The following is a 25,318-nucleotide window of genomic DNA, read 5'->3' as shown; positions in this document are numbered from 1 at the left end:
CCTCCCACTTCAGCCTCCCAAGTAGCTGGGACTACAAGCTTGTGCCACCATGCCCAGCTCTATTTGGGATGATTTATAAGGGGTTTCTTCTTTCCCTCCTTCATATCTGCTTCAGGTTTTTGGAATGAGGAGGGTAAAACTGAAACTAAAACTAAAACCTTGCTGTGTATTCTCACTAGAGTATCTTATTAGTACTCAAATTTTATATATATGTATATATGTATGTATGTATGTGTGTGTATATATATATATATATATATATGTATATATATATATATATATATATATATATATATATATATTTGTTGTTGTTGTTGTAGGTGGACATAACATCTTTATTTATTTTTATGTGGTGTTGAGGATGGAACCTAGTGCCTCACACATACCAGGCCAGCGCGCTACCACTTGAGCCACATCCCCAGCCCCAGTACTCAACTTTTTTTAACCTCACAGGCGTCAAATGCCCAGCTCATCCAGAGCCCGTCAGTCTTAGCCAACCTGAACACTTGGGCCTCTGAAACTGTCTGGAGCTAGTTCCCTGACAGGAAAAGAAGGGATACAATGGGTGGGAAATGAGACATGTGTTTTCCCTTATCCTCAGTAGGCATGAAGCCACAGCAGATGTATGCTAATCTGGGGTTCTCTTTTCTAAACAGGAGAAGAGGAGGGAGTGAGCAGCCCAGATCAGGTTGGGTCAGGGCTCAGTAGCAGGGGTAAGAGAAAAGAGAAGGTAAAGGAGAGGAGGGTCAGTAGGGGACTTAATAGTGTTGGATATGTCTGTCTAAAGTCACCCCCACCCTCTCAGGATTCTTTTTTTTTTTTTTTTTTTTTTTGGTGGCATTGAACACAGGGGCACTCTGAGCTATATCCCCAACCCTTTTGGGGGCTTTTTGGTACGGGGGATTGAACTCAGGGGTATGCAACCACTGAGCCACATCCCCAGCTCTTTTTTTTTATATTTTGAGACAGGGTCCTGCTGAGGGCCCTGTTAAGTTGCTGAAGCTGGCTTTGAAACTTGAAATCCTCCTGCCTCAACCTCCCAAATTGCTGGGATTACAGGAGTGCACTGCCACACTGGCCCTTTAATTTTTGAGACAGGGTCTTCTAAGTTGCCCAGGCTGGCCTCAAATTTGTGATCCTTGTGTTTCAGCCTCCCAAGTAGCTAGGCTTATAGGTTTACATCACCACACCTGGCTCCCTCTCAGGATTCTTGAGACAGGACAGAAAATCCCTCAAATCTACCTTCCCTTTCTTCTTCCTACAGATCCTGATGGAATCAAACTTCTCATCGTGAGCCAGCTGTTGGTGAGCATTTTGCTAACTCATACAGACTGGGTATGTTTCAGCACTGTGGGCTGTAGGGCTCCCTCCCTCTTAAGCCTCTTTGTTAGGCTGGGAACCAATGATCTGTGGTCCCTAGTGAGTTCTTCCAAATTTCACACTGTGTTCCAAGTATTGGAGTCTCCACTTCAGAGTCAAGAAATGCACAGATCCTAATGGTACTTGCCAGCAGGGATATCAGGAAGGATGACTCAGTAAGACATAAAGTGGCACTCTCTTTCTTTTAATATTTATTTTTTTAGTTGTAGTTGGACACAATATCTTTATTTTGTTTACTTAATTTTATGTGGTGATGAGAATGGAACCCAGGGCCTTGCACGTGCTAGGCGAGCACGCTACCACTGAGCCACAATCCCAGCCCTAAAGTAGCACTCTCTTAGGATTTCAGTAATACGAATCCAGAACCTGGAATATGTGAGCTATTTCACTTGAGTTAAAAATCAGAGACTCTGGGGCTGGGGATGTGGCTCAAGCGGTAGCGCGCTCGCCTGGCATGCGTGCGGCCCGGGTTCGATCCTCAGCACCACATACCAACAAAGATGTTGTGTCCGCCGAGAACTAAAAAATAAATATTAAAAAAAAAAATTCTCTCTCTCCTCTCTCTCTCTTTAAAAAAAAATAAATAAATAAAAATCAGAGACTCAAAGATTAGGGTACAAAAATGTTAACCACAGCACTATTTTCCATAATAAAAGCTTGGTGTATTAGTTTTTCATTAGCTGTGACAAAATACCTGAAAAATCAACTTAAAGGAAAGATCTATTTTGGCTTATGGTTTCAGTCAATGGTTGGCTGGCTCCACTGTTCCTGGGCCTGTGATGAGGCAGTTCACCATGGCAGAAGGGTGTGGCAGAGCAAAGCTGTTCACCTCATGGTAGTCAGGAAGCAGAGAGAAAGAAGGGGGCCTGTGGACAACCACATCCCCAAGAACCCAGTCTCTTCAATTAGGTCCCAACTCCTGTGGTTTTCATCATCTCCCAAAAGTCCATTTAAATTATGAAGCCATAAATGGATCAATCCACGGATAAGATCAGAGACCTCATAATCCAGTCACTTCCCAAAGGCCCACCTCTGAACATCGCTGCATTGGGGATCAGGCCTTCAACACATAATCCTTTGGGGGATACTTCCTAATTCGCCATAGTACTTGGTAGTGACTTATAGGCTAACCATGGGAGCCTGGATAGGTAAACAAAGTTATAGCCATACCACCAAATGTTATTATGTACACATTAGAAAGGTTTTTATATATTTTTTAACTACATGGAATAGTGTAACTGAAAACAGTGGGATACAACTGGGTTCGGCAATCCCAGGTACTCTGGAAACTGAGGCAGGAGGACCATAAATCCCAGGCCAGCCTGGGCACCTTAGCAAGACCCTATCTCAAAATAAAAAGATCTGGGGAGGTAGCTCAGGAGCAGAGCACTCACCTCAGCTTGCACAAGGCCCTGGGTTTTACTCCCAGTACCAAAACAAGCAAGCAAACAAGGCAATTATAAAATATCCCAGTTATATAAATGGTATCACCCTTATGTAGAGAAAAATAAGATTGAAAGAATATATAATATATACAACGTCTGAATCAGAAATTTATTATTGGCTGGGCTAAGCTACTTGGGAGGCCAAGGCAGAAGGATGGCAAGTTCCGGGCCAGCCTCGGCAACTTAGCCAAATTCTGTCTCAAATAAAAAATAAAAAGGGCTGGGGATATAGTTCAATGGTAGGGTATCTCTGGGTTCAATTCACTTACCCTGCTCCCCAAAAAAAGGAAGAGGAAAAAAATGTATTAATTATAAATGCTAATGATTATTTCTGAAATAGGATTATGGGTGACTTACTTTCTCTTTTCATTTTCCAAGTTATTTTATCTGGAAAAAAAAATAGTCATAAGCTTGACTGCTGTGTGTCAGCCACATTGGAACATGGTCCTTTCCTGCCCATTTCATATTGAATGAGCCTCACAGACATCTCTCCCTTTATACTGTGCTTTCCCTATGCCATCACCTCAGTGCATGCACAAGGAAATGAAAATCATTTTGCTTGGAGACTATATTTTCATTTAAAAAATTGTTTTTAGTTGTCGACCTTTATTTATTCTTATTTATTTACTTATTTATATGGTTCTGAGAATGGAGCCCAGTTCCTCACATGTGCTAGGCAAGTGCTGTACCACTGAGCCCCTCTCCCCAACCACCAGGAACTACATTTTTATTATTTTTTTTTTAGAGAGAGAGAGAGAGAGAGAATTTAAATATTTATTGTTTAGTTTTCGGCGGACACAACATCTTTTGTTTTGTATGTGGTGCTGAGGATCGAACTGGGCGGCACACATGCCAGGCGAGCGCGTTACCACTTGAGCCACATCCCCAGCCCAGGAACTACATTATTGAGGGGGGAAAAAAAATTGAGGCCTGAAAATAAGGTTCTGGATTATTTCCATCCATCTCTACTCCATGACTAGAGAGAATAAATGCATAGGGCTCTTGGATATGAGGCCATAAAGTTGTAAATGACGCGCTCCAGCCCCCACACCTGACTTGTTTTGGTGGGAGCCGGAGCCTCTGACGGGTAAGCATTAAAACCCATGACCACAGCTATTGGTACTGTTTAAAAAACACAGCACCCACCTCACGCCCTGATGAAGGACTTGTCCAGTAGCCTGGGCGTCAGGATTCCTGGGCTCCAGGCCCTACAGGTGACTCACAGTCAGCCCCAGGCTGTGCCTCCTGGCCTCAGTTTCCCTGACTTATTCTGTGGGTACTCCCACCTACTGTGCAGGGTGTTAATGGAGGTAAGGTGCTTTGAACTCCTCAGATGAAAGAGGCTAGGGAGGGAGCACCCAGTTATTATCCCCTCTATAGTCCAGCGTGGGAGCTGAGGTCGTCTGCTTTCATACTGTTCCAGCTACAGAAGCCTCCTCATAGCCCCCCACTCTTCTGCTTTCAGCTCCAGGTGCCAAAGTTGGGAAGCAAAGATCAGTTGCCTGTTTTTTTTAGGTATCAGGGATTGAATTCAGGGGCTCTCAACCACTGAGCCAGATCCCCAGCCCTGTTTTATATTGAGACAGGGTCTCACTGAGTTGTTTAGCATCTCTCTTTCGCTAAGGCTGGCTTTGAACTTGTGATCCTCCTGCCTCAGCCTCCCGAGCCACTGGGATCATAGGTGTGTGTCACCATGCTGAGCCAGTGCCTGTTTTAATACCTATTCAGAATAGATTTTCCTAAACTGAATTATCCAACTGTTCAAACCACCAGCGACCTTTCTCCTCAATTTATGATTTAGTAGTCTTAAAACATTTAGAGATGCCTAAATTCTTTCTCATGTTTGGCCACAAATACTGTGGGTTAAGAGCTTATCTAATCCACCCCCTTTGAAGTCTGGGGATTGAACATGGGGCTTCACACATGCTAGGCAAGTGTTCTATCACTGAGATACATTCTAGTTCAAAGGCTGTTAACTATCAATAGCAAAGGAGAGATACACACAATTCAAAAAATTGGGAAACAGCAAGGCTGACTTAAGTTCCAACTCCTCTTCTGTTTTCCCCTTCTAAAATGGGTAATGCTTTAGTGACAGTCCCTGCTTTGTCAATCTCCAGGGGTTGTGGTGATAACCACCTGAGGATGTGTGTGGAGGCACTTCATAAACTGTCAAATTCTTCACAGATGTTAACCATCTGGAAGGTATATACAAATGAGACAGCTGGCACAACCCATCCTAAGCCCAGTCCCCTCCAACAGCCAGGTTACGACCACAAAAATAAATCTGGGGTGCCACCTCCTGGTTGGAAATATGAATGGCATTCCCATCCAGCATTAAGAATGGTCAAGGAAGCACAAAGAAGTATTTCCTGGCTTCAAATCATCTTAATTTTTACACACCCTCATAACAATTTAATTCTTTCTTTTGGGGGGGGGGCGGGTAACTGGGGATTAAACCCAGTGGTACTTTAGCACTGAGTTACACACCCAGAACTTTTTTTTTTTTTTTTAAGACAGTCTTGCTTGGGGCTGGGGATGTGGCTCAAGCGGTAGCGCGCTCGCCTGGCATGCGTGCGGCCCGGGTTCGATCCTCAGCACCACATACCAACAAAGATGTTGTGTCCGCCGAGAACTAAAAAAAAAAATAAATATTTAAAAAAAATTCTCTCTCTCTCTCTCTCTCCTCTCTCATAAAAAAAAAAAAAAGACAGTCTTGCTAAATTGCTGAGGCTGAGCTAAACCTTGCAATCCTCCTGCCTCAGCTTCCCAAATTGCTGGAATTACAGGTGTGTACCACTATGCCTGGCTAATATTTTTATTTAAATAACTCACTTTGCATACATTTTTCATATCTGAAGCAAACAATCTTTCAAACTTTTGACAAGCTAACACTTGCCAAAAATAGAGCAAAATCATGAAATAAATACAACGAAAATAAAATATTAAATAAGGATTAGCTAGGAAGTGTCACCTGTGAAGGTCTGAGTGTGAAGTTCACTGTTAAAACTGAAGAGTGACAAAAGCACATGACTGGGGAGTAGGAGTCAATCCTCTCGTACAGCAGAGTCTGCACTCCGGGGAAACATTGACCTGTATGAAGAAACAGGACCCTCTGGAGGGTCTCTTGTTCTGCCCCAATTCCCTGGGCCTGAAGGATTGAAGAAAAGTTTAAAGCCACAAAAAGTAGAAAATAAACTCTATTATGTGCATTTCATCAAAACCCAAGGAAAGCCAGTGTTCAGCCTCCTGGTGGTACTTCTGGTGCAGCAGGGCCCGGAGCCCAGGGCATCACTGAGGGCACTGTAGGTGCTCTGCTCTTTGTCATGCCTGGCTTTTTGTCCAGAAGTCCTTTGCAGAGCTGAGTGTCCCCTTGCCAGCTGGAGGACCTGCTCTTGGGTCTGCAGCCTGTGAGCTGTCTGCTGCTTACAAGGAGCCTCCACTTTCCCGGGTGCTGGGTTGTGCATCAGGGCCCAGCTTGTTGCTATAGCTGCATGGCTTCTTGTTCCACTGACTGGTCCGAGGGTGCCAGGTACTTCTCTTGGAGGCCCAGTGTGCTGGGGAAGGGTGAGTCAAGACTGACAGTAGGCACAGGACTGGTCTGGGCAGTACTTAACCTCTACTGATGCCCACCCTCCAACCATATCTAGCATACTCCTCCCATCCCCCTCTTTCCTCATAAGAGAAGTCTCAGGCCACAGGTAAAAGGGACCAATTAGGTCTGAGAAGTCTCTAAAACCTCCAGATGTATATGTGTCTATATTTCTTTCTTTCCCACATAGCTGAAGATCAGAGGACCAGAGAGTGCTAACCTTCCAGCTTTGTTAGGGCACATGCTACAGAGCCAGAGAGAAGAGGTTCAAATCCTGATTTTTTTTTTTTTAATATGTACTTTTTTAGTTGTAGATAGATACAATGACTTTATTTTACTTTTATGTGGTGCTGAGGATTGAACCCAGTGCCTTCCACATGCAAGGTGAGTAATCTACCACTGAGCTACAAGCCAGCCCCTCAAATTCTTTTTTTTTTTTTTAATTTTTTAAATTTTATTTTTTAGGGCTGGGGATGTGGCTCAAGCGGTAGCACGCTCGCCTGGCGTGCGTGCGGCCCGGGTTCGATCCTCAGCACCACATACCAACAAAAGATGTTGTGTCCGCCGAGAACTAAAAAATAAATATTGAAAATTCTCTCTCTCTCTCCCCTCTCTATTTAAAAAAAAAAAAAATTAAAATTATTTTTTAGTTATCGGTGGACACAACATCTTTGTTTGTATGTGGTGCTGAGGATCGAACCCAGGCCGCAAGCATGCCAGGCGAGCGCCTACCGCTTGAGCCACATCCCCAGCCCCCCTCAAATTCTGATTTTTGCCATTCCTTTTTTCTTCTCTGTAAAATATCACTTGAAAGCTATTGTGAGGATCAAACGAGACTGTGAATATGAAGTTCCTAGTAGGTCCTCAATAAAATTTGTCACTTCATTGCCAGGAAAAGAACAAAATGGAGGCTCAAATAAAATGATAAATCTCTTCTTGGCTGCAGAAAGTGACTGCATGTGTGAAGCAGCTCCTTGGTCCTTCTCACTGTACTGCCATAATTAATTAATTTATTAGTTTTCCGAGGCAGGGTCTCACAATGTTGCCAAAGCTGGGCTTGAACTTGCACTCCTTCAGCCTCAGCCTCCTAAGAATCTGGGTTTACTGGTGTGTGGCATCATGCCCAGCTTACTGCCGTCATTTTATAACTCATGTGTCCTTCGAGTTTTGTTTCCTACATGTAAAACGGCCTGAATAAATGTTGGCTAGAATTACTTTCCTCTATACCCAAGGACTCTGAAGCCCCCTTTGTCTCCAGCTTCTTTTGTGGATGCGGAATCTCTCAAGACCATAGCCTCTGTGACCTGAGGGACACCCCAACTGGTCAATAACTCAGTTCCAAAGATCTGTCTCTTAGACAGCTCTAGATGTCCAATGACCCTCTCAAACAGTACATCTGCCAGCTCTCATCCCTTCTAATGAGAAACCTGACCCCTCCTTTTGTGTGTATGTGGGGGGATTCTAGGAAGTGAATCCACAGGTGCTGGACCACTGAGACACATCCCCAGCCCTTATTTTTTTTATTTTAAGACAGGGTCTCACTAAGTTGCTCAGGCTTGCTTCAAACTTGCAGCCCTCCTGCCTCAGCCTCCCAAGTCGCTGGGATTACACCTGTGCATCTCCCTACCCACCCATCTTCCTCCTCCTCATCCCAGTTAACTAGCACATCCCACTGTCTAAGCCATAAATTCAGGGGTCCAACTCTTAGTACTGACTGAACGCTGGCTCTCTGCCCTGAGCTGAAGGCCGCACTCCAGCAGAACACTCAGGCCCTCCACTGCCAGTCCTGCCCGCTTTCCCTTATGCCGGCATCTCCTCCCCCTTCACATGCAACACATCAGGCAAACTGAACCCTTTGCACTTTTCCCCAGTGAGCAAATGCCCTTACATTTTTAGGCCTCTGTAGCTACTACATTTCCAGTCAATATCCTCCTTTGTTCTGAGTACAGCCACCCTGAAGCATTCTAAGGGACCAACCTTTGCACAAAAGAAAGATAGTCACCAGAGAGCTAACTGGTCACCACCAGGGTGGTGATGGCACCTCCCATGGCCATTCCTGCACCCCATGCTTTATACTCCAACTGTGGCCAGGAAGCAGGTGATTCTAGGGAGTAAGGATACGAGGAGAAATGGAAGTCAGCTCCCACTGCGGCAGACATCATGGCCTCCAAGCTTCGCTGCTCTTGTACCCCAAAACAGTAGCCGTTGGCCTTATCCACAGCCTGTAGGACTCGCTGGATGCTGTCCTTGTCCTGAGCATGGAGAATAAATAAATGAGTGAAAGACAGGTATGCAGAATTGAGGCTATACCAAACGGCCTACAATCTCCAAACACATCCTCCTCACTCCTCACTCATAATGCCCTTGTGCATATAGCTTCCTGGAGTAGTTCTGTGTGTCCCAGAGGCCCAGCTAAATCCCATCTTTCCTGACTACCAACCCACCCGAATCAGAATGGATAAGCTCCTTTATACACATTCAGTCCACTGGGTTTATTCTAGCTACTTGGGAGGCTGAGGCAGGAAGATCACAAATTTGAGGCCAGCCTTAACAACTTAGTAAGACCTGCTCTCAAAATAAAAATAAAAAGGTCTGGGGGTGTGACACACACCTGTAATCCCAGCAATTCTGGAGGCAGGAGAATTGCAAGTTCAAGGCCAGCCTCAAATATTTAGTAGGACCCTCAGAAAATTAGCAAGACTTAGTCTCAAAATAAAAAGGACTGGGGATGTAGCTCAGGCCTGGGTTCAATCCCCAGTAAACACACACACATACACACGAAAATAAATTTAAAAAACAAACAAAAAAAAAAAAACAGAAAAAGAAAAATTTAAAAAAGACCAGTTAGTTCAATTCTACCAACTGCAAAGGAATCTAACATGCATCTGTGTCTCCTACGTATCTTTGCAGAAGGCAAGATGAGACGCACAGGGGTGGGATACTGCTTTGCAAAGTCAACAGTTACCCAGATAAATGGGCCTAACACACTTGTTACTGGTCAAGTCCCTTGTTAATAACTTTCTGCACTCATCCATTTTTCACACTGAGGAAAAATGTGTAGAGAGGACACAGTGATATACAACAGATAGGGCAAACTAAATCCTGCTCACTACAGGACCTGCTCCAGAATACAAGAGAGCCCAGATAGACTCAGGACAGAGACCATTGTTTAAGCTCTGAAAGCTTTATATGCCCTTGGCTAATGAATCCCAGGCAGCCAGAGCGTATGGCCAAGGGGAAGAGATCTCTCAGTACCTGTATGTTCAGAGGGATAAAGGAGACCAGGCTGTAGTCTTCAATGAGCTGCACCAGTTTCTCGTTGAGCTGGCGATAGTGGCGGAAGAAAGGGTCAGAAGCCAGGTGGTCAAGCAGATAGGAGAGGTCAAGGACCTCTGTGTAGTAGTCCAGGTTGAAGGCTAAGGGGAGAAACCAGGGTTCAGGAGCAGCCAGTATCAGGCTAAAGACCTGAGGACTGAAGGGCTGAGGATGTTGCTTGGTGGTAACATAGACACTTACTAAGCTTGAGGCCCTGGCTCCCTACACCCAATGGAGGCAAAAAAAAAAAAAAAAGGCCATAATATATGGGCTTTGGGTGTAGCTAAGTCATAGAGTGCTTGCCTAGCATGTGCAAGGCACTGGACTTGATCCAAGTACTGCCAAAACAAAACCCGCAAAGACTGGGGCAGATGTATTTTCTTTAGTCACTCAATACTTCTTGCTACCGTGAAATGAAGTTAATAAGAAATACTAGGTTTCACCAGCTGTCTCCGTCACTTACTAGCTGTATGGACAGCATTGTAAGCATTAAAAGCTATAAACCGGAGCACCTCGTTTATAGGTGACTAATGATAGTAAATAACAATTTCAAATAGGTATTGAGAACTGTGCTTAGTCCCTGCCTCATGAAGCTCAGCCTCGTAGCACCTGCAGGGCCTGGAACACACACTACAAGGACTCTGTAAGTATTGGTCCAGTTGAATTACTGATACATTCCAGGCATGGCCTCTTGGGTAAATCACTTTCCCTTTCTAAGACAGTTCCTCCTTTTTTAAAAAATATTTTTATTAGTTGTTCAAGGATCTTTATTTTATTTACTTATTTATATGTGGTGCTGAGAACTGAACCCAGTGCCTTGAACATGTTAGACAAGTGCTCTACCACTGAGCCACAACCCTGGTCCAGTTCCTTCTTAATATAAAATGAGGAGACCCAAATAGATGCTCTGAGTTCCTTGAGTCAGTTCTGTGAATTAATTTCCCACTGAAAGAAGGAAAGTAGGTCTCCCTACACTGTCCATTTCTGCCCAGAAAAGTCAAGCATTTGGGCTCCTTTGCAGGAATGTCCTGAGATGAGGTGGCTCCTCTCAATGTACTGACATCCCTTCATGTCTTGAGAGGTAGTTAACCTCCCTGAATAAGGTCAATATCACGTCACTTCCCCAACAACCTCCCTCCCTGTGTACTAGTCATTTTAGCTTTTCTTCTGTAAGCTCCTTTATGGCTGGATATGCTATTTAGGGAACCAACACCTCTGGTACAACAGAGCACTAATTCAGCAGGAGAAAAATGCTGGTCACTGGGATCCTAGACAACTCCCCTGCATCTCTGCCATGTGAGGACAGTGTCATAAGGTGGCTGTCCACAAGTCAGGAGGAGGCTCTCACCAAACCTTGGATCTTAGACTTCTCAGTCTCCAAAACAGAAATAAATGTTTGCTGTTTAAACCATATGGCTAATGGTATTTTTGCAGCCCAAACCAACACAAAGCCTTTACCCTTAATGGACCCTCTGCCTAGAACAGTCCTCCTTTAATTGGCTCTTCACCATTCAGTTGTCACTGCCTAAGAGCAGTAAGACATTCTTCCCTCCCAGCCACTCACTGTCTTATCACCTTGTTTCCTTAACACATTACCATCTGTAGCCCTCTTATCTCGAAAATCTACAATAGCATGTGGCACAAAATAAAGGGGCAGGAGTTAGGACCTGCTATGGCTGCTACCATACATGCTGAGATCTTCAGCTGAGATCTTTTTCACTCCAGCCCAGCTGCTGCCCTACTCCTTGCCAACCCAAAACAGGAACTCTTACCCAGTTTCCCATAATGCTCAATGAGGTCCATCTTGGAGAGGAGGTTGACGTGTGGCAGCTCCACATGCAACATGGTGGCCAGAGAGGTACATAATACTGAGATGAACTTGGCTGGGTCTGTGCAGTAATGAGAATCCACAAGATGGACAGCAGTCAGCTGGGAGGGGAAGAGACAAGAGTATGACCTCGGGAGGCAGGGAACATTTTGGCTTGCTGTTTCATCATATTAGAAGCTTGAGGGCAGACTATAAACCTTCTCCAATAGTCTCCTCCTGGTCCTGTTTTGTTCTAATAGCCATTCTCATGCTCTTCTCCCAGAAGATATGGGGTCACTTTTTCTCCTTTTTTGTTTGCAGTACTGGGATTGAAACCAGGGGGGGTTTACCACTGAGCTACATCCACAGCCCTTTTAATTGATTTTGAGACAGGGTCTCACTAAGTTGTTCTTTTTTTCGGTGGAGGTGCTGGGGATTGAACCCAGGGCCTTGTGCATGCGAGGCAAGCACTCCACTAACTGAGTACTATCCCCAGGCCCTAATTATTTTTTTTAAGTTTTCAATGGACCTTTACTTATTTTTTTATGCATATGTGGTGCTGAGACTGGAACCCAGTGCTTCACATATGCTCGGCAAGCACTTTACCATTGAGCCACAACTCAGCCACCCCCTCCCCACTAAGTTTTGAGTCTCCTCTTGAACTTGCAATCTTTCTCAGCTTTATGAATGGCTGAAATTACAGAAGTCCTTCTCCCTCCCCCTTTTTTTAAATAAAATGCCTGGCACAAAGCTCTAAGTGGACAACAAATTCAAATCCCAACAATACATCTGCCTCCATTCTTTCACTTACTCTTGTCCACCAACTTTATATATAAAATTCCTTCCTTATTTCCCAAAGTGTCAAACTGGGTACCAACATATCGTTTTGCAGGTAAGAAAACAGAAGTTCAAAGAGATCCCACCCAGAACACACAGCGAGTCAGTGGCAGAGACAAAACTGGAGCTCATAACTGTTTTTACTTCAAAGCAACTTGGTCCCTAGCTCACTGTGTAACATGAAGGTGTGGACCCTGTCTTCCTTAGTTGCTCCACCTGCAAAATGGACCTGCCCAAACCGAGACGCACCCTGAGATCCCACTGAGCCATCTGCGAGAATATGCTGCGAAGGGCGCCGTGGTGCGTGCACAGCTCCACCTGGCCTGGACAGTCGAAGAGGAAGTAGTGGCCGCGGAGTGGGTCCAGCTTGGCCCGCAGCCAGTCCAGGTTGGCTTCCAGGTACTCCATGCAGTAAAGCAGGCCGCCGTTGGGTCCCAGCCTCAGCGCATCCATCACATCACCCAGTCCCACTAGCTCGCCCACGTCCACAGCGCACTCGTATGGCAGCCCTTCGTTGGCCGGGTCCAAGTTCACCACCGCCACGCGCCGGCCCAGCGCGCGCAGGAACTCACTCATGCCCAGGCAGTACGTGGTCTTTCCTGAGCCCGGCGGGCCGATCACCGCCTGCCCGAAGGCCGTGGCCGGAGCGGCTCCCGCCATGGGGAGAACGTGGTCCGGAACCGATGAACCCAACGGGAAAGCAGGGCGGGCACCTGTATAGGAGATGAAACTACGGGCGGGAGACCACCGACGTGCTCTCTGCAGGGAACGATGACCGCAACCCAGGGAACCCGCGGCAAGAAAAGGCAGCAAAGGGGGCCGGTACTGAAGGCACCAGCTCTCGACTTCCGGGCGGCGTCGGAAGCAGCGGGGCGGGGAGAGGAAGTCCCGCCCTAAGGCAGCGGTGCTACCAAGCTGGGCGTGGCCACACAGAAGGGACTTTCGCTGTGGGGGCGTGGGTTTGTCTCGGGGACTTGGCACCAGTCTCGATCCTCTGACTTTTCCCCAGGCCCGGAATATAAGAGAAAAGCGATGTCCGGTCGTAAACCTTTTTATTCTCCCATTACGTCGCAGGCCCGGGCCACCTCCCGCGGACTCTCCGTAGCTGGGTCCCAGCCAGTGGGGGCAGAGGCGGTGGATGGTCGGTCCAAAACCTCTTCCAGGGACCACAAATCCTCTCCTTTCGCCCTCTCTCTGACCTCCAAGGCGGCTTCCTTCAGACCCCCAGGGAAGATGGTGCTAATGGTCTCGGGCAGTCCAGCTCTAGGTACTGCGCAAGCCCAAACAGGGACTAGGGGTAGGAGGAAAAGGTCCTTAAGCCCTAATATCCAAGGATTGGGGGCTGTAAAAAGCCCCGAGGTAGAAAACGGACAACATCCAGGGATTGCTGCTTCCAGACTCCTTTCTGCTTCGGTAGTAAACAAAGCCTATGCAGAGGGCTGTCATCCTGCAAGGAAGCCTCCAACCCTCACTTAGGCTCTGTGGGGGTGTCCAAGGCACAAGTGGAACCCTTCACAAAGGCCATGTCTGTCCGAAACTTCATGCTGGTGGGTGGCTGACGTCGGAGCAGTGACTCCCTCTGGTCCTGGGGTAGAGGCTCATCATATATGGTGGAGATGAGCCCCAAGCCAGTTCCACGGGGCCTCTTCGGTTGTCCAAATGGCTGAAGCTTCTCTCCATGGTACCTGGAAAGAGCTCTCAATAAGAGGGCTGCTGTCTCTGAAAACTCAGTAAAGGGGTTGGAAAAGGACAGGGAAATAGCTGCTACATATCTGTGTCTGAAAGACACAGCTGCCTTTTTTTTTTGGGGGGGGGGGAGTACTCCTGTGCTGGGAATCCAACCCAGAGCTTTGTGCATACCAGGCAAGCACTCTACCACTGAGCCACACATCCAGCCCCCCAAAAAGAGCTTTAAGTCTGGAATTTTGCTCTCCAGCCTCCAGATCTATCTATTGACAGATAGTATCAGCAACAAGGGGCCACAGATAGAACTTCTATCACATCACTACAGACTCCCTAACAGTTTTCAAGTCCAAACTCAGACTTAAAGTAAAAACTCTCCCAGGAGATCAATGACTACCTTGTCTTAGGGCTTGGTCTAAAATAAAAATGAATAGTGCCAGATCCACTTTTTTTTTTGGTACCAAGGATTGAACTTGGGGTCACTCAACCACTGAGCCATATCCCCAGCCCTATTTTGTATTTTTTATTTAGAGACAGGGTCTCACTGAGTTGCTTAGTGCCTCACCATTGCTAAGGCTGGCTTTGAACTCGAAATCCTTGTGCCTCAGCCTCCTGAGCTGCTGGGATTACAGGTGTGAACCACCATGTCCGGCTCAGATCCACTTTTTCCTTCTAACTTTGCTTTGAAGTTCATCCCCTAGGAGTACTCAGCACCTATCCCAAAACTAGCAGGAAGAAGAAAACCAGGTCACAGAAGAAAGGCTGGCTTGAGTCCCTGGGAAGTCCCTAAGTCACACTTACCCCAATCCACGCTTACATCTGGGATGCTGGCCATCACCATCCAAGGCCTCGGGTACTCCTGAGCAACTGCTGCCCAGACCCTGGCCCTCAGCCCAGCCCTGCCGCTCCATCACCCTCCGGCCAATGCCCTGTAGAGAGAAGGGACAAGATTCAAGAAATGGGGCTCCTTCATAGGGCATGAGGATTGGAGATGGGACAAGGAATAAAGACAAAGAAGGAAAAGAAAGGGGTCAGTGGAATGGGCACAGTGCTCACTCACCTTGGTGTGGCGCTCAAAGGTGCCCACCTGGTGTTCAATCACAGAGCCATGTTCCTGGCCATCACGGAGTCTCTGTTCTAGCCGCATTTGGACAGAGTCTCGGGCATCCTTGTCTCCACCATCTGAGGAACCAGAACCCAGTTTGCAGAAGGGTCCTTCTCAGTGAAGGGGAAGGGGAGGGACCAGGTTTCTAGGATCCCCTCACAAGATTTACTGATATATTTTCTTGGTATCCAATTATATTACCTTCTTTCATTCATTAGAGGGGAGTGTGCCAAGAGTAGGAACCATGGCTCTCCTCATCACACAGATAAAGAAATTTTGGTGCAGAAAACTCACGGACCCAACAGATGACAGATGAAATCAGAACCCAGGTCTCCCCCCAGCCCCAGGTCATTTTTTACTTCAGAGCTATGCTCTGATCACAGCCTGAGTTCCTCATCACCCCACTTCACCAGGGCCTACTTATCAGACTCAGATCTCCCTGAGGACTGTCCTCATATGTCCTTTCTCCTCACACAGCAAGGAAAAAGGCTCTGTTCACAACCAACACTTAAAGTACTCAAGATGTCAAGTAGTCAGCCCTCTGTATCTACTGGTTCTGCATCTGTGGATACAACCTATCGTGGATTGAAAATACTCTGGAACTTTTTTCCCAAAATGATACAATATAATATGGATATAGCATTTGCATTATATTAAGTCATCTGGAGGTGATTTTTTTAAAAGAGATAATGTAAAGCATATGAAAGGATGTGTGTAGGCTGTAAGCAAATACTGTGCCATTTTATTACATAAGGGACATGAGTATCTACAGATTTTGGTATCTGTGAGGATCATGGAACCAATCCCCTGAGGACAGCAAAGGAGCTGGTCTCCTATCTGTCTCAGTCAGCTAAGCATGCCTGGCAAAGTGTCACCCCAAGGCCAGGACAACAGTTCCACCCCTTTTGCCACCCCTTGCCCTGTACCTTTGTCGTAGTACACACTCATGTCCACATCCCAGTCATCAGCTGTCTGTTCATCAAAGTCTGCAGAGATAAAAGCATTCAGCAGAGTGGGTTAAGAACTGCCAATTCTATTGACAGCTAAACATGGTCCAGAATCTGGGGCTTTTGTTTGTATTTTCAGGAGGGTAATTCAGAATTGGAATTGAGGTGTTTTTCTGTTCCTCACTCCAAAAAGGGATGACTGCTCTCTCATATACAATAAAAGTAAGCCTGTTTCCTAGTTTTTGTTTGGGTTCACTGTCAGGAAACCCACTGTGGGGAACAAAGAACCCTGAAAGAGCACAGAGAGTTCAACTGCCCTTGCCTGAGTGCCATCCTCCTAAAATTTGGATCTTAAACATCCTCCCAAAACCCATGTTAAAATTAGCTCGATCCCCAGATTGAAAGATGATGAAAACTTTTAAGGTGGAGGGCCTATAGCCCAGTGGCATATGCCTGTCGTCCCAGCTACACAGGAGGCTGAGGCAGGAAGATCACCTGAGTCCAGGAGGTTTATTTATTTATTTATTTTTTTTGGGGGGGGGTTGCCTGGGATTGAACTCAGGGGCACTAGACCACTAAGCCACACCCCCGCCCTATTTTGTATTTTATTTTATAGAGTATACTAATTTTTTTTGTGTGTGTGTATTGTGCTGTGCTGTGGATTGAACCCAGGGCCTTGTGCATGTGAGGCAAGCACTCTACCAACTAAGCTATATCCCCAGCTCTTGTATTTTATTTAGAAACAGGGTCTCACTGAGTTGCTTAGCACCTCACTTTTGCTGAGGCTGGCTTTGAACTCGTGATCCTCCTGCCTCAGCCTCCCAAGCCACTGGGATTATAGGCGTGCACTACCACACCCGGCAAGCCCAGGAGTTTGAGACCAGCCTAGCAACATAAGGAAACCCTGTCTCAAAGAGATGGGGCCTAGTGAGAGGTTTTTGGGTTATTTTTGGGTGTGACCTCAAAGAGGCCTATGACACCCTGGTTTCTTCCTTCTTTGCATCCCGGCCATGAGATGAATGGGCTTGGTGTACTATGTGCTTCCCTGTCAGTGTGCTGCCTCACCACAGCCTCTTCCCCCCAAAAAAGCCCCAGGGTCAACTGACCTTGGAATAAAACCAGTGAACCAAAATAAACCTTTTCTCTCTAGAAACTGATATCTCAGGTACTTGTTACAGTGACAGAAAGCTGACTAACACCACCTCACCTCCTTCTTCCTCCTGCCAGAACTGGGCATCAGTGTAGAATACTAGGCCAGAGCCACCCTTCTCCCACTTAAGCTCAATCTCCTCTTCAAAGAGCCGTTCAGTGGTCCGCTCCTGCCTGGTCACATCTTCATGCAGTGCTTCATGTCGCTCCCACTCCTCACCCCGGTCATCATCCTAGAAAAAGGTAGAAAGAGGTGACCTTCCTGTTCAGCTCCTGACCTCACTTCCCTCCCTATAGCCAGGCATGGTGGTGCTTGCCTATACTTCCAGCGGCTGGAGAGGCTGAGGCTAGGAGATCAGGAGTTCAAAGCCAGCCTCAGCAACTTAGTGAGGCCCTAAGCAACTCAGTGAGACCCTTTCTCTAAATAAAATACAAAAAAAAAAAAAAAAAAAAAAAAAAGGGCTGAGGATGTGGCTCAGTGGTTAAATGCCCTGGGTTCAATCCTCAATACCAAAAAAAAAAAAAAAAAAAAAAAAAAAAAAAAAGTTCCCTCCCTAGAAGGCTCCATTCCTTCAGATGTCTCAGAAGCAGCACATATTTGGCCCTTGAAGCCTTCACCAACACATCTCACCATCCCAACATTGCTCAAAATAGTTTGCTCCTCCCACGAGCAACACTCCCTTTCAGTTCTGTGCTCCTGGCCATGAAGATCCTCTTGGCTGAAATATGTGCCCTCTCCTCCCACACCAGTTAGTTCTCCACTTGGTTAAAGTTCATCCCTCAAGTCCTATAGCCTATTAAAGGCCTATAGGGGGCTGGGGATGTGGCTCAAGCGGTAGTGCGCTCTCCTGGCATGCGTGTGGCCTGGGTTCGGTCCTCAGCACCACATACAAACAAAGATGTTATGTCCACCGAAAACTAAAAATAAATATTAAAAATTCTCTCTCTCTCTCAAAAAAAAAAAAAAGGCCTATAGGTTTCTCACCAGTCTCTGAACTCTCAGTGCTAATCAACACACAGTTTAGGCCTTTATGTCTTATGTTACAAAGAAAGAAGAGGCAAGAACTAACAAGTTGGGGGCTGGGAACATAGCTCAGTTGGTAGAGTGCTTGCCTAGCATCCATAAGGCCCTGTGTTCAATCCCCAGCACCACCAAAAAAAAAAAAAAAAAAAAAAAAAAAAGAACTAACAAGTTGTCCTAATAAAACCCATCTCACTTGATTTCATATATGAGCCAAGTGTGGACAAAGGAGTTGAAGAACTATCTATTTTGCTGACAGAGTTAGTGTAGAAACTGGTGGACTCAAGGTCAGAAGCCAGTGGTAACTGGCTCAAGGTCAGAAGCCAGTGGTAACTGCTCAGCCACGCAGAGAAGGCACACAGAGGTTAGAGAAGTAGCAAGGAGGACTGGGTTCCCATCCCAGCTCTGCCTCTGCTTCCTTAGATCATCTTAGGCAAACTGAACATCTCTTCATCAGTACGTTTCTATGAAAAGGAGCCTTCCTAAGGTTAAAATAGCTTTTAAATTAATTTTGAGATTTGTAATTCAGTATTAAGGTATTTTTTTTTGTTCTTGTTATTAAAAAAAAAAAAAAAAAAAAAAGAGCACACACCTGTAGTCCCATTGGCTCAGGCGGCTGAGGCAGGAAAATTGCATGTTCAAGGCAAGCCTCAACAACTAGTGAGACCCTGTTTCAAAAAAATATGGGGCTGGGGCTGGGGATGTGGCTCAAGCGGTAGCGCGCTCGCCTGGCATGCGTGCGGCCCGGGTTCAATCCTCAGCACCACATACAAACAAAGATGTTGTGTCTGCCGAGAACTAAAAAATAATAAATATTAAAAAATTCTCTCTCTCTCTCTCTTTAAAAAAAAAACAAGGGTTGAGGATGTGGCTCAAGTGGTAGCACGCTCGCCTGGTGTGCGTGCGGCCCGGGTTCGATCCTCAGCACCACATACAAAGATGTTGTGTCTGCCGAAAAACTAAAAAAAAAAAAAAAAAAAAAAAAAAAAAAGTACATGTATGAAGACTCGAATTGGGTGTCAACATACTTTAAAAAAAAAAAAGATGGGGCTAAAAAAAGAATATATATATGGGGCTGGGATTGTAGCTCAGTGGTAGAGCACTTCCCTAGCATGTGTGAGGCACTGGGTTTGATTCTGAGCACCGCATATGAATGAATGAATTAATTAATTAATAAAGGGCCTCACTGACAACTAATATATATATATATATATAAAATAAATAAATAAAAATAAAAAATAGGGCTGGGGTTGTGGCTCAGTGATACAGTGCTTGCCTAGCATGTGAGAGGCACTGGGTTTGAGTCTCAGCACCACATATAAATAAATAAAGGTCCATCAATAACTAATAAAAATATTTTAAAATAAATAAATAAATAAAAATTAAAAATGGGCTCGAGATGTGGCTCAGTGATTGAGTATCTCTGAGTTTAATCCCTGGTACCAAAAACAAAAGGAACTTTCCTTCCTTCCAAGGGAATCAAAAGAAGTACCACTTAAAAAATCTTTTTATATAAACTGAGTGCAATGGTGCATGCCTATAATCCTAGCAGCCCAGGAAGCTGAGGGAGGAGGATCACCAGTTTAAAGCTAGCCTCAGCAACTTAGCAAGGCCCTAAGCAACTCAGCAAGACCTTGTCACTAAATAGAATACAAAAAAGGGCTGGGGATATGGCTCAGTGGTTAAGTGCACTAGGTTCAATACCTGGTACCAAAACAACAAAAATCTTATATAAACCATGGACCCTCTCCCTCAAATTAAATATACATATGTATGTATGAATACATATATACACATACATACACATATACATATATGTGTGCATGTGTATATATACATATGTATATATACCTATATATTGGCATATACATTTATGTATAGTGTGAGTGTATATAGACACACACACATATATACATGCAAATCCAGTTTTATAGTCAATGTCAGGGAGTTCTCATACTCCTTGGAAGCCCCATGAGGACTCCAGGTTAAGAATCCTTGTAATATATGGAGCTCAGCAGCAGAGCGCTTGCTTAGCACGTGTGAGGCACTGGGTTCGATCCTCAGCACCACATAAAAATAAAATAAATAAATATCCAACTACAACTAAAAAAAAATTTTTTTTTTAAATCCTTGTAATATATAATTAAAACAGTATTATTAATGCTCTGGCCTCTTTAAGCTGCCAGCAAGGACAGGGTGTATAGTGTACTCACATCATCTGAGTGAGACTCTTCTTCCTCCTCTTCCCTTTCATCTTCTAGCTCTTCATAAGGACCCGCTGATGTATCTGCCAGGCAGGTTCCTTGGGGTATTTCCTCGCCCTCGGCTGTGTACACATGCTCTTCTTGTTCCACAGTCTCTGAGTCCTCATACTCAAAGGGCACATTGCCGTAGCGGCGAGAGGACCCTGTCTTAGGGAACTGGAGCTGCAGCTGGGTGATGATTCGGGGTGGTAGGCGGCAGGCCCGAATCAACTCCAAAAAGACCCGTAGGGGAGTCCCCACATTCCCATTAGGCATCAGCACTGGTGGGTTCAGTTCTGGCAGCTGCCTCAGGTCAGCCAGGGTGAAGACTTCATTCTTAGCCTTCCGATTCTGTAGTTCCTTCCGGGTCTTAAATGGAAAAGAGCCCAAACCTTGAGAAGAAAGAAGAATGGACTTTGAAAACCAGAAGCCTCCAGCAATACTTGAGCCAGAAATCAGCCAAGGTTTAAATCCATTACCCTATTGAAGTTCCCTTTCAAACTTCTCTGAGTCCCTTCCTACAGCAGTTTCATGCCACTTCTCATCACCTTGGCTGAGCACATAAGTTTCTTACAGATTGGCTCCTGCTGACTTTTTTTCCTCCTCCTCTGTTGTTTTTTTAAAATTTTTTAATTTTCGGCGGACACAACATCTTTATTTGTATGTGGTGCTGAGGATCGAACCCAGGCTGCACGCATGGCAGGCGAGCGCGCTAACCTTTGAGCCACATCCCCAGCCCCTCTGTTTTTTGTTTTTGGCACTGGGGATTGAACCCAGGGGAGCTTTACCATTGAGCTACATCTACAGTCCTTTTTAATTTTTTAGACAGGGTCTGAGTTGCGTAGGGCCTTGCTAAATTGCTGAGGTTGCCCTTGAATTTGTAAACCTCCTACTTCAGTCTCCCAAATCACTAGGATTGTAGGTGTGTACCTACACCAGACTTTCTCTCTCTCTCTCTCTCTCTGCTAGAGATTGTAGGGCCTTGTACATTCTAAGCATGTAGTATGCCACTGAGACACACCCCCAGCCTCATACTGACCTTCAGCGTCAACTATCACCAACTCTCTTCTCCTGCACTCTCTTATAGCCAGTGTTCTAGCCACACCAAACAATTTAACATACCCTGAAAATTCCACAGAATTTTTCATCTCTGTGTCTCCAAATGCCATTTACTATGAACACCATACTTTCCTATAATTCTTACTAATCTTTCAATATCCAGATTAAAAGCTACATTTCCTAAGGTCTCTAGGAATTCAGTTCCTTCTTCCTGTCACTCACAGTACTTGATAAGAAGCACAGGCTCTAGCAGGGTGTGGTAGTGGTGTGCACCTACAGTCCCAGCTACTTGGGGCTGAGGCAGGAGAATCACCTGAGCCCAGAAGTTCAAGGTCAGTCTAGGATATAGAGTAAGCCCTTGTTTAAAAAAAAAAAAAAAGCTGGGCACTGTGGCACACGCCTTTAATCCCAGCAACTCAGGAGGCTGAGGCAGGAGGATCACAAGTTCAAAGCCAGCCTCTGCAATGTCGAGGCACTAAGAATTCAGTGAGACCCTGTCTCTAAATAAAATACAAAATAGGACTGGGGATGTGGCTCAGTGGTTGAGTGCCCCTGCGTTGAATCCCTAGTACCAAAAAAAACAAAACAAAAAAAAAACACAAAAAACAAAACAAAACATAGACTCTACAGCAGACCCAGGTTTGTATTCTGGCTCTGACACTTATTAGCTCTGTAACCTTGGGCAAATCACAAACCTCTGCATCCCTCAGTTTTCTCACCTATAAAATGGGAATAACAATAGTTTCTATCTCATAGAATTGTTGTACGGGATCAATAAGACAATAAAAGGCTAGCCAGGCATGGTGAGGCACACCTGTAATTCCAGTCATTCAGGAGGCTGAGACAGGAGGATTACAAGTTGTAGGTCAGCCTAGTAACTTAAGGAAATCTTATTTGAAAAAAAAAAGAAAAGAAAAGAAAAAAAAGACTAGGGAATTAGCTCACTAGTAGAGTGCCCCTGAATTCAATTCCTAGTACTGTGAAAGAAATAAGGAAAATAAAAGAAAGAAAATGATGGGCTGGAAGTGTGACTCAGTGATGGGGTTTGATCATCAGCACACATTAAAAAAATAAATGTAGCCATCTTGGCCAATGAAGTGGCTGAGGCAGGAGGATTATCTCAGTATGGGCAACAAAGTGACATAGACACTCTCTTTCTCTTTTTGGTACTAGAAATTGAACCCAGAGGCACTTTACCACTGGGTCACATCCCTGTCCATTTTGTTTTTCTTTTAAGGCAGGGTCTTACTAAGTTGCTTAGGGCCCTGCTAAATTGTTGAGGTTGGCCTCAAAACTTAAGATCCTCCTGCTTCAGCTTCCCTAGTCACTGGGATCACAGATGTGTGCCACCACACTCCACTAATGACTCTGTCTCTTAAAAATAAATAAATAAAGCCAGGCCCAGTGGTGCATGCCAGTAATCCCAGTCACTGAGGCTGAGACAGAAGAATCACAAGTTTGTGGCCAGCCTGGGCAATTTACTAAGACCTTGTCTCAAAATTAAAATAAAATAAAACGGGGTGGGAATGTAGCTCAGTAGCACAGCAGAACTACATTCAATCTCTAGTGCAATATACTCAAAGTAAGAAAATGAAAGGCCTAGTACAGTACATAGAGCTAACCCAGTAACTATTAATAATTAGAATAACAACTCTAACAATTACCTCTTTCTAAATCTGTCTTTCTCTGTGGATTCTGAACACAGACTGTGTCCAACTGTTCTCTGCATACCAGTTAGCATCACATTAGGTCTAGAAATATAGCCATCTGTTGAATGAATAAATGGGAGGACTATGCACTGTATTTCCCATTTCCCCAAATGATTACCAAAGCAAGTAGGAACTATCCAAAGCAAAGAGATTGGAAGGGTGTCAAAGAGAGTGCAAAAGGGTTATATGAAAATTGTCAGGGGGCTGGGGATGTGGCTCAAGCGGTAGCGCACTCGCCTGGCATGCGTGCGGCCTGGGTTCGATCCTCAGCACCACATACAAACAAAGATGTTGTGTCCGCCGAAAACTAAAAAATAAATATTAAAAAATTCTCTCTCTCTCTCCCTCTCTCCTTCTCTCTTAAAAAAAAAAAAAAAAGAAAAGAAAAGAAAATTGTCAGATCAAAATGGAATCACTATGCCAAACATTAACAAAATGGAGACAGGAGGTCTTCACCCACATTTGCCTGATAAAAGGCACTATTGCAAAAGACTACCAAATCACAACCTTGCACAAAAGCCACTATGAACCTTAAACAAAAATACTTCTATAAGGACATTTACCCCAAACTGCCTGTTCAATCTTGAACTGATTCCACCCTTATTATTGATCCTTGTAAGCAAGGATCATTGTTTCAAAACAATTTAGGTAACCTTCCAATTTCGCCTTTGAAGACCCTTGTCTACCTTTGTCTCCCTGATACACTTAAGGTCCTCCAAGGTTCACCATGGCACATGGATCCCCGACTGCAATTCCTCTTTGCTCCCAAATAAACTTTTTTTTGAAGAACCAGTCTCTCTACTGCTTATATTAGGTTGACAAAAACTTGATTTCCTTTTTTGTCAGTGCAAAATCAACTTCTCTGAGATAAGATCTGAGAGAGGATCAAATAAACTGAAAAATGGATGATCTAGCATCTGAATAGGCCCCTCTCCTTTGTTGTTAATTCCTAAGTAAAACTAAGGTTCAAGTTGGGCCTGAAGCTCTGTCCAGAAATGACCTAACCTCTGAGTAGTAAACAGAGAGGTGTGATTTATCTTTGCCACCCCTCGGGAAAGGTGCCTTTATTTCTGAGCCTGTAGGCCCAGTCCATTATCTTTTTTTTTTTTTGGGGGGGGCAGTGGGGGCATACAGGGGATTGAACTCAGGGGCACTAGACCCAAGCCCTATTCTGCATTTCATTTAAAGACAGGGTCTCCCTGAGTTGCTTGGCGCCTAGCTTTTGCTGAGGCTGGCTTTGAACTGGGGATTCTCCTCCCGAGCCGCTGGGATTACAGGCATGCGCCACCACGCCCGGCTAGTCCATTATCTTTTATACTTGTACCTGATGCCTCAGTGGGTAGCCTAAGTCGGTGAACGACACAGCGACCCGGGAGCCAAGTTCCTAGAGAATCCAGCCACCGGCGTCCTGAGTACATGCGAAGAAACCTCTGGGCTTTAGCCAACCCCCGAACAGAGATGACGCAGCAGCAGGTGCGGGTCTGAGCAGGAGCAGTGTTCCGAGTGGAGAGACTTCGGGCATCGGTGGCCGCAGTCTGGGAGAGAACCTGACCCTCAGCATCAGGATTGGCAGAAGTGGGGACAGAGTCGGGAGTGGCCTGGGGATGGGCCCGCTCCGGCCGATGCCGGTAATGGAAACAGAGGAAGCCACCGCCCGGCTGTTCCCGGAACTGGCTAAAATAGCTCCGTAGCTGGGCCGAGCGCAACCCAGAGGGGATACCGCTCACTACCAGGTAAACTGTCGCCTCTTCCTCCGCCTCGCCGGGCAACGCCATCTTGGATTGTCACGTGATCGGCTAGAACCAATTCTCACGAGAACATCGTGAGACTAGCTGGACGCCCTTGTCGCGAGGTTTTGAAACCCGTAATCAGATTGGTGAATGTGAGACCTGTTGTTGGGAAGGCCCGGAAGAAATGGTCCACGTCCCTTTCCCAGAAGGAACCTGCGATTTTTGAAAAAAACTCACCTGAAAAATGGAACTGTAGAGCTCTTTAAAAAGGGTCCAGTGTGGATCAAGTAGAAGACGTG

At 45.4% G+C, this 25,318-nt stretch overlaps 2 protein-coding genes across 2 annotated transcripts; both read right to left on the bottom strand.

Annotated features, from left to right (window-relative positions):
* Nucleotides 1-2,240: 2,240 nt before the first annotated feature.
* On the bottom strand, nucleotides 2,241-13,039 carry GPN2 (GPN-loop GTPase 2). The gene is made up of 5 exons (XM_081306931.1): nucleotides 12,623-13,039; nucleotides 11,502-11,658; nucleotides 9,670-9,830; nucleotides 8,536-8,666; nucleotides 2,241-6,379 (listed from the first exon to the last, which is right to left on the bottom strand). The coding sequence occupies exons 1-5, from the start codon at nucleotides 13,031-13,033 to the stop codon at nucleotides 6,307-6,309; spliced, it is 933 nt and encodes a 310-aa protein (XP_081163057.1). The 5' UTR covers nucleotides 13,034-13,039; the 3' UTR covers nucleotides 2,241-6,306.
* A 793-nt stretch (nucleotides 13,040-13,832) lies between these two features.
* On the bottom strand, nucleotides 13,833-25,105 carry GPATCH3 (G-patch domain containing 3). The gene is made up of 7 exons (XM_081306930.1): nucleotides 24,614-25,105; nucleotides 20,492-20,913; nucleotides 17,316-17,490; nucleotides 16,088-16,147; nucleotides 15,117-15,238; nucleotides 14,858-14,985; nucleotides 13,833-14,058 (listed from the first exon to the last, which is right to left on the bottom strand). The coding sequence occupies exons 1-7, from the start codon at nucleotides 25,062-25,064 to the stop codon at nucleotides 13,842-13,844; spliced, it is 1,575 nt and encodes a 524-aa protein (XP_081163056.1). The 5' UTR covers nucleotides 25,065-25,105; the 3' UTR covers nucleotides 13,833-13,841.
* Nucleotides 25,106-25,318: the final 213 nt, after the last annotated feature.

The sequence above is a fragment of the Spermophilus citellus genome (genome assembly GCF_964194105.1).
Source record: "Spermophilus citellus genome assembly, chromosome: 9".
Classification (NCBI taxonomy): domain Eukaryota; kingdom Metazoa; phylum Chordata; class Mammalia; order Rodentia; family Sciuridae; genus Spermophilus; species Spermophilus citellus.
The sequence above is the reverse complement of the archived record's forward strand: the minus strand, read 5'-3'. Positions and strand labels throughout refer to the sequence as shown.

Coding starts and splice junctions, on each gene's coding strand:
- GPN2 (XM_081306931.1), bottom strand. CDS start 13,033: ATGGCGGGAGCCGCTCCGGCCACGGCCTTCGGGCAGGCGGTGATCGGC. Junction 9,831..11,501: donor TGAGCATTATGGGAAACTGG/GTAAGAGTTCCT, acceptor TTCTCCCCTTAG/CCTTCAACCTGGACTACTAC. Junction 8,667..9,669: donor TTATCCCTCTGAACATACAG/GTACTGAGAGAT, acceptor CTCCATGCTCAG/GACAAGGACAGCATCCAGCG.
- GPATCH3 (XM_081306930.1), bottom strand. CDS start 25,064: ATGGCGTTGCCCGGCGAGGCGGAGGAAGAGGCGACAGTTTACCTGGTA. Junction 16,148..17,315: donor CTGGCAGGAGGAAGAAGGAG/GTGAGGTGGTGT, acceptor TTATCTCTGCAG/ACTTTGATGAACAGACAGCT. Junction 15,239..16,087: donor GAGTGTGTACTACGACAAAG/GTACAGGGCAAG, acceptor CTGGTTCCTCAG/ATGGTGGAGACAAGGATGCC.